Source organism: Cyprinodon variegatus, unplaced genomic scaffold (genome assembly GCF_000732505.1).
Source record: "Cyprinodon variegatus isolate N-32 unplaced genomic scaffold, C_variegatus-1.0 Scaffold196, whole genome shotgun sequence".
In the NCBI taxonomy this organism is placed as follows: Eukaryota; Metazoa; Chordata; class Actinopteri; order Cyprinodontiformes; family Cyprinodontidae; genus Cyprinodon; species Cyprinodon variegatus.
Window position 1 is genome coordinate 696,196 of NW_015150649.1, and position 9,046 is coordinate 705,241.

The window sequence follows — 9,046 nt, forward strand, 5'->3', positions numbered from 1 at the left end:
GTATGAATTTGGTCTCATTTGACCTGAACATTTCTTAAGGATCAATGCTCTGCCCCTACATGTTTTGGTTTGTTTTTGTTTGCAAATTTGACTTTTTGTTACTTTCTCAGAACAATATATTTAAACAGAAAGGCCAAGCTTGTAGAGAAGACAGTTAATAGTTATCCTGTCAACACATTCCATCCTTCAGACTCCCCATCCTTTCTGCTGCTTCTCTGATTAATGCTCTTTGCAACCTGTCACTATAGGTGGCTATAGGTGCCATGCCTTGGTAGGACTGCGTGTTTCAGGAAGCTTTTTAAACAGTGCTCAGCATTAATTATCCAAATTTTGAGAGGATATTCTCTGTCTGTTTTGTTTTTTTGTTTTTTCTTTGTGTGTTCTCCAGATGTCTCTAACAAGATTTTAGATTTAACTATTTTGAGTTTTATCTTCTTAATTTGATGTTGTTTCAGAGAAAAGCAGTCTAAATGATCACAGAAATGACAGTCTTTAGTTTTTTAATTGCTAAGTTGAGAAAATTGTACATTGCACCACTTTCTACCACTCTACTAACATACACTGACATTTGTGTCAGTAATGGGATTAGATCTGGATTAATTTAGGTGTAAGGACACATTCCCCTTTTCTACTTTAAATGGTAATCAACACCAGACCAAGTTAACAGATGTTTCTGCATAGAGTTTATTGACACATGATTTGTCCAAAGATAAAAGTTTGATTTTCTGGATCTTGCATTTTGATTTACTTATTCTCAAGAAATTAAAAACAAGAAATCCCTTTCTGATGAGTTAATGTTCAATGAGCTGAGACTAAAATTCTGAAGTTTGAGTAGTTAGTAGTGTGAATGCAAAAACATCACTGTTAGATTTAGGAGTTGCAGAGAGATTGAATAAAGAAACAAATGGCCCTCAGTCATATGGTTCTTTATCTAATTCTGCTAAACCAGTAGCAGGTTATCTTTGGTGTATTATTTTTGCACATTCCCGTATTACATGCCTAACTACATAAGACCCAAACAGGATGGGCTTTCAGTTTGAAACTGCACAGACATGCACAATAAAGTAGTGGAGTCATGATTTCAGTTCTATAGGCGGTTAGGAGGGAATTTTGCTTCCCTATGTGAACATTTGGCTGGATTGTTGCGTGACTCGGATAAAGGTGGTTCTCCGGCTCAGCTCCTTAAGTTTGGCTGCTCCTACGTAGGTACATGTGGAACGGAGTCCGCCTAAGACGTCACGGATCGTGTTTTCTACATCTCCTCTGTAAGGAACCTCCACCGTCCGCCCCTCAGATGCCCTGAAAGCAAAGAAAGAAGAGAATGTGGAAGCAACTGTAGGATGTCAGCAGAGGTGGGTTTACTCAGTTACATTTACTTGAGTAAATTTTAGAATGTCAGTTTTAGGAATAATTGTAGCTGATGGTTATTCATCAGCTCCTAAACTTCTCCTAAACCTCACCTGCTAAACTGATGTAGGGTTATGTGGACATGGAAATGTGTTTTTCTTTTGCTCAAATTTCTGATTCTGTAATCAGGTATGTATTTTTCTATTAAATGTTGCGTTTTTGATTATAAATTAGCTCACAGTTTTCTGTCTGATGGCATAATTTTAAACATTAAATCGTTGTTATGAGCCAACAGTTACTCTGTGGTTGAGAATCTATTTTACCAGGGGTTTTTTTAACTCTTGAGTTATTCTTGGATGACTATGTTCTGGTTTTACTAAAGAAAATCATTTTAAATAATGCTTTTACTTTAGTCAGATTTTTGGCTACAGTACTATACTTACCCCAGTATCACAAAACATGTGTCAGAGGTCAAATGGATATTTTTGATATTATTCATTTCAATTGGTAGATATATTCATTTTGAATCCTGCAAAAAATACCTAATCTTTGTTATGAATTTTGTGGACTAGTCACAGCTGGGCTGCTGTAGCCATTTATAGAGGACTAGAAAAGGTCCCACATCCAAAAGCTCTATAGGTTAATGATAGGGTCGGCTTTAAAGAAAAACTGACATTTTTTAACTTTTTTCTTTGTGGGATGATATGATTACATTGCTTTTGTTTTTGTTTTTTTGTTATATAATTGAACTGAGTGATTTGTAAATTTATCTCATTGACTTTTATATCACCAAGGCAGATTTCCTGCACTAAACATCATGAAGTAATGATTCCTGTCCCTCACCTGTACTCTGCAACTCCACCCACATATTTCTTCATGGCTGTATCAGAGCTCATTCCATAGAAGAGTTTGTACTTCTTGCCGTTCTTTTCAATGACCTCCCCCGTGCACTGGTCATGACCTGCCAGCATTCCTCCCATCATGACAAAGTCAGCTCCGGCGCCTGAGAAACAGAAGTCAAAACCAGAGCTTGTGGTTTTTAAGGATAGAAAATGATAAAGACACAGAAACAGAAGCATGATTACTCACCAAAGGCCTTTGCTACATCTCCTGGACAACTGCAGCCCCCATCCTATAAAATCAATAGTTCATAAATACATTTGTTGAATTCAACAGAAATAATCTTTCTGTCTTGGTAGACCAATGCTGCCCTCTAGTGTCTGCAGGCGATACCTTTCTGATCAGAAAAGGAACTTTTTGCTCAACTTGGATAAGAAATTCATAAAAACTTTTACATGCAGAGCAGAATGCATCTCATATCCCTTCTAGACACAATTTCCCCAATTTCCTCAAACTATATTACCCAATGGTGAGTATGTTTCTAATGGGTAAGCTTTAAATAATGAAATATGAAATAAGAAATTTTGTTTAGTGCTTCTTTGTCTTCAATTAAGCCGGTAAGTGAGGCACTTTGCCAGTGGAATAAGACAATTTACATTTGAAATAAGAAGAAATAACTGCAGTCTCTTAATTCCAGTGCATAATATGGAATAATCAAATAAATATTTACAAATAAAGACAAATTTTTCATGCTTTTACTAACAAGGATGCAAAATTAATTGATCAAACAAATAAGAAAATAATAATAATAATTTAGATGAAAAAGCATCCCCTGTCTCCTAAAGAAAGTCTAAAACCAGAAATGTCAGAGTTTGTTCAGAGCTTATTGTGATTATTCAAATTCAAATGTTACATAAATTTTAGTCTAGGCAGCAAATCCTCTTGCAGTTCTACTCTGCTTTAAACTCAATCTGAATGATAAATTATAACAAAACTGTGAGCCCTTTAACAGGCATACATGCAAGGAAAATAACGTGCTCTCACCGAGATGATGTGTCCTTTGAGTCCATGGGCTGAGTCTGCACATTCTATAACAGCACTCAGCTGTGGATAACCCACACCTGTCTTGATCCTTGTTGTGCACACAGAACCTGAAAAAGACATCATTACTACTGCATTAGAGGGGGGCATCCCTCTGTTGCTTCTATATGTGTTCAAATTAAGTTGCTACAGATAACTACTGTGCAGAATCAGCAAATTTGCTCCTCATATCCTGCTTTCTACATATGATGGTTTAAGCTACTGTTTTACTAACTAGTTTTCAAAATTTATCTCCATTATTTATCTTCTTTTGTCTATTGTGTATAAGCAGAACACTTACTACGTAAAATGACAAACATGTTCAATTTTCTTCTGAAATCCTGCACAGTCAAACGATTGCATCTAAACCCACCTGGTCCAATACCCACTTTGATGATATCAGCACCAGAGAGAATGAGCTCCTCCACCATCTCCCCTGTCACCACGTTTCCAGCCTTAAACCAAGAAGCACTGTCAGACTGATCTTATTATGTGAAAGGGGGGGCAGACTTCTATCCAGTTTCTTACCATGATGGTGTGTTTGGGGAACTTTTCTCTCACTGTCTTGACAAACTCCACAAAGTACTCAGAGTAGCCATTGGCCACATCTAGACAGATGTACTTGAGAGCAGGGACGGCCTGCAGGATGGCGCACAGCTTCTCCAGATCTGCATTGCTACTTCCCGAGCTGGCAGCTACATGCTATGTGTTTGAAAAACAGGATGTTATAACAAATATGCATGGATTTTAATTTTGTTATGAACTAAAATCTGAGAGACTCTGGAATCCTTGTCTTTTCCAATCAAACAGAACAAGTTCAGTCATTTTGGATACATAATATTTATCTTATTCCATCATATTTTAAGACTTTCCACAGATTCTCAGCAGGATTTAGGTCTGGACTTTGATTTCCAGTAGATAAAAAGGCTGTAGTTTCTTCTTACCATTCTTAAGTAAAGGTTAGAATAAATGTCTGAGTTACAGTTCATATATTTTCCTACTGTTTTTTTTTTTTTTTAACGTCAGAACACAAATCATTTTCTGTTTAACTTGCAGTGCCTAGTCTTGGTCGATGGTATGAAATAAAACATTTTTTTTGTAAAGTTTGTCGTTGGAACATGTGGAAAGTTTTAAGTTTTTAGTAAGACAATGTAAAATTGTGAATGATCATACTTTCATTATTTAAAAAACAACAGGTGCGATGTTACCTCTAAGCATTCCGGATGGTCAGCAGCAAAGCTTTTCCAGTCTTCTACAGAGTAGTGTTTATGGATGGCTGTGAAGAGGGTGTGCTATAGAAAGGAAAATACCAGAAAGACTCTTAATTGAAGTGGAAACCAGCAATACCAAAGATCCGCTTAGTAACTCTCTGTCACATGAGAAAAACTCACTTTACTGAGAACCTTTGCCATCTCAAAGGTTCCTGTTGTGTCCATGTTGGCTGCAATGATGGGGATACCGGTGTAGGTCTGCTTGGAGTTGCGGAATGTGAAGGTCCTTTGAAGATCAACCTAAAGTTGAATAAAATATTATTCTCTATTCAAAAAATAACAAAACATTTGCAGACTCTGTCAAAACATTAATGACTTATAAATGTCCTGGTCTGTCTGGCTTTAATGTCAATGCACCTACAATGTGTAATAGAAAAGTTTGATTTAATTTTGGTTTCTTCATAGGCTATAGTATATATATAACATATATATAAAACAATATTTTACAAAGGACTCTACAATCGGTTATTATCTCTCATTGCTTTGCAGAGGTAGAACATTTATAACATAAAACTACTCCAGCTATAGGAACTAACTTACTGTGCGACATTGGTCAATATCTCATCATGCTTCTGTGCTTCCAGTGCAGCTTATCTTCCACGTACCTGGAATGATTTCCCTCAGCTGCTTTAAATTGAGATTATTTATTTAGAGTGTACTTTGTCTTTGTTTTCTTAACAATATTAATCAAGTTTTCAGGCCAACTATCCCTTTTTTATATAGTTATCTTATCTTTATTATTCACTTTTATCCTATTAAAATATTGAAATTGCTTCTTTGCAATTGCAATGTACTTTTCTTTTTTTCATGTACAGCACTTAGAATTTTCTTGCCTAAAGTATGAGTCCGGCTCCTTTAGTTATTTATATGGTGCCTCCAAGGAGCCTGGTGTTTTGTGATGTTTTTAAATTAACTTGATCGATCAACATTCAGGAATTTTGTTTTTAATTATGGCTGCTTTTGATTTAATTTCCTATCCAATCATTATTTGTGATGATGTGATGCTACATGTTATTTAGAAAATAAGAAAGATGACCAGCATAGGAATGAAAATAAGTAACATAAGTAATAAGTAAATCAAACATCTACTGGAATTAATTAATTAATTAATAACAGATTGCGTGTTGCTTGTCATTGCAAAAGTGGTTATTCCCTCGTTCTGTACGCCTCAGTCGTCCATCAATGGTTCCGTTGATTAATAAATTTATAATCATTTTCCTGTCTTTACAGTAGGTCAAGGTTTTGTGATGTTAAACTGGGGAAAACAAGATCATTTTGACTTGTAATACATAATAAACTATGTTTTATATACAATGAAATGCACTCCACAGTCATAAATAGCTCAGGGCTGATGTTGGGTAGTGGAGCCCAGACGACATCATTACCACTGCAGATGCAAGGAGGGAGTTTTTTGTTGCATCAGTCGAAAGATTTTCTTTGAACTTGTTTACTTTAAAATGAGAACCCATGTTGATTCAAAACCAATAAATATTTGTTCAGTTTTTTTTAGATTTATCAGAGATCATGTTGAACTGTTTAATGTTAAAGTATGATGATGGGCTTTTACATCCAGGATCTGCCACTCCATGTGTTTTTTTCCAGATGCTGCTACTTGGCAAGTGTGTCAGTGTTCTTCCACAATCAAATGCCTTATTTGTTGTGTGACAATACTCTTATAGCTATTTGTCAATCCCTCATATAACATGGATGGGGGCTTTGTTATTATAAAGAAAGCAAGTCCCACTAGGATGGAAAAAGCAAATAAAGTAGAGATGACAGATCAAGTTCTTTACTGTGACAGACAGCATATTCCCTCACTTCATAGGCCAGGAGTTCATCCTTTCCTTCATCTTGTTCCCCATGTTTATGTTACAGTACACTCATATCTATTTGTCATACGGAATGTGCTCTGGTCTCATCTGTAACACACGCGCAGTCCTATTTATAAACAGCATTTCTGAGAAGTGTCCTGTGCTTCATGTTGCTTCCCACCTCTCAGATACCACCTCTGGCCGCTTTCTGCTCCTAGTCTACCGACACTGACCCATTGGGAGCAGCTCGGGGCAGAATTAGAGCCAGATCTGGTGATGCTTCACCAGCTGAGGACATTGTAGGGTTAAACAACAGGAACAGGGTGTTCCACCAGTACGGAGGCTTGAATGCAAAACAAGTTTATCCAGTTTTAAAATATAAATATCTGATCAAAATGATCTGGTCTGGCTTCTGATTTGCTTATTCTTGTTGGATGCTTTTTTCCCTTTGTGTTGTGGCAAACATGTTCCCTTTTAAATGCTAGCATTGTTTGCTGTCACCTTTAAGAAGGTCACCTCCCTACTCCATGATCACATTTATAGAGGAAAATAACTTCACCCTTCATAGCTGACAGAAAGGACAGATAAAATCTTAAGAAAAGACGAATATTAGTGTGGAAATTAATGAGCTCAGCTCCTAATCTGTCAGCCTTTCAGGATTATTGATAAAGTTCATTCCTGTTCTTAAAAACAAAACAGTTTTACTTGCATTTTACTTCAGTAAAGATTTTGTAACAATTAGATGGTCCTACATTTCTGACAGCTCACCAGGATTCTGGTGTGTCATCCAGCACAGAGGCCTGTAGCACTCAGCTGAGCACAGGTCTCCTGAGAAAGCTGCTCTACATCATCTGTCTGCCTGTAACTAACAGCACCAACCTCTGAGCGGCTCTTCAGGCTGCTCCTTTTGGGTCTGAACAGGACATCCTTGAAGTCCAGCTTGAGGTCTGCGTCCACTCGAGGCATCCTGGATGCCCAGAACACTGATGTTGAGACTCTCCTGAGGAAGGCTGCAGCAGCTGTCACCGGTGCTGAACTCCAACCACCAAACCCGAACCTGCAGGCGGCCAGCGTATTTAAAGCAGAGGGGGACCCAGCCCAGTTCTAGCCCCCATGGCTTTATTTGGGCCTGGGCTCTCTCCCTCCCTCTTTCTATGTTTTTCCATCCTCTCCTCCAGCCTTCCAACGACACCCCCTCCACCCACCCTCTCCTTCAGCAGAGTGGCAGGAGCAGCAGTTCCCATCCACCGATGCAGGCTCTGACACACTCAAACTCTCCTTGGCACACATAGAAAGAGGAACACTGCAGTGGCTTTGCTGCTGCAGTGCTGAGAGCACACCTGCTGTCCAGCTGGGGCATTGCTGCTTTCACTGGTTAGACATCAAGGCAGACAGAAGCTGAGACTGATCATGGCCATGACAGAAGGACTACTACAACAGATATAAGAAATGCTTTTCTTTATAAACAGAACTGTGGCCAACAAATATCTTTAACAAGGTTTGGTTTTAAAGCAGTTTATGCACATTCACTTACATGTGAGAAGAAAATGTTTGAATGAAAAACAGTTCTGCATGCTTGATGTCCCAAATCTTTGAGAGTGCCTTTATTCTTCAAACTCATGAGACGTTTGCCAACTTAGAGTCCCCGGATAGTCTTCAAATAAGACATGTTCTGATTTTTTATTGCAGCTACTCACTCAGATCTTAAACCTTAATATTTTAAATGTTTAAGATCTATTTATTTTAAATACCATGCGCCTAATAATAAAGGAGCAAAAATGCCTGTTTTAGCGTTACAGGGTATACATTGGACTTCTGCCATGACTAAAAAAAGATCCCACAGTCTCATTGATTGTACCTGCTTTCCAGGGAATGCTTGTCTGTATTCAACTTAATATGGGGTTCCTCAAGGGTCCATTCTGGGGTCCCTCCTACTCTGTATCTACATGTTCCCTTAGCTTGGATTATAGCAAACAAAAAGATTACAAAACCATAACTATGCAGATGACACACAGCTTACATTACAATATTGCCAGGTGAATATGAACCCATTAGAACATTGACTAGATGCTTAGAATAGATCAATATGTGAAGAAACCATAATTTTCCCGAACTGAATAAAACCAAAACTGAGGTAATAGTTTTCGGACCAAAGGAGGAGAGATCCAGAGTTAGCAAACAGCTTCAGCTACTATAGCTAGAAACCACTGATTATGGCTGAAATCTTGGTGTTATGATTTCCAGGATTAAAGGACTAATGTCTAAGCAGGATTTAGAAAAAAATGATTCATGCATTTATCTTTAGTTCTATTGATTACTGCAACGGTGTCTTCACAAGTTTGCCTAAAAAGTCCATCAGACAGCTGCAGCTGATCCAAAACACATCAGCCTGGTTGGGCTGTACAGTGGGGCAGTGGGTAGCATTGCTGCCTTGCAGCAAAAAGGTCGCGTGTTTGATTTCTGGCCCAGAGTCTTTCTGCACAGAGTTTGCATGTTCTCCCTGTGCATGCGTAGGTACTCTGGCTTCCTTCTACAGTCCAAAAACAAGACTGTTAGGTTAATCGGCTTCTTTAAATTCTCCTTAGATGTGAGTGTGTGTGTGAATTGTTGTCCTGTTTGTCTCTGTGTTGCCCTGTGATAGACTGGCGACCTGTCCAGGATGTACCCCGCCTCTCGCCCATTGACAGCTGGAGATAG

General features: G+C 38.1%; 1 protein-coding gene across 1 annotated transcript; it reads right to left on the reverse strand.

Moving 5' to 3' along the window:
• Nucleotides 1-568: 568 nt before the first annotated feature.
• gmpr (guanosine monophosphate reductase) lies at nt 569-7,536 on the reverse strand. Its single transcript, XM_015379616.1, has 9 exons — nt 7,229-7,536; nt 4,659-4,778; nt 4,476-4,559; nt 3,796-3,969; nt 3,641-3,722; nt 3,232-3,338; nt 2,437-2,479; nt 2,191-2,350; nt 569-1,299 (listed from the first exon to the last, which is right to left on the reverse strand). The coding sequence occupies exons 1-9, from the start codon at nt 7,313-7,315 to the stop codon at nt 1,119-1,121; spliced, it is 1,038 nt and encodes a 345-aa protein (XP_015235102.1). The 5' UTR covers nt 7,316-7,536; the 3' UTR covers nt 569-1,118.
• Nucleotides 7,537-9,046: the final 1,510 nt, after the last annotated feature.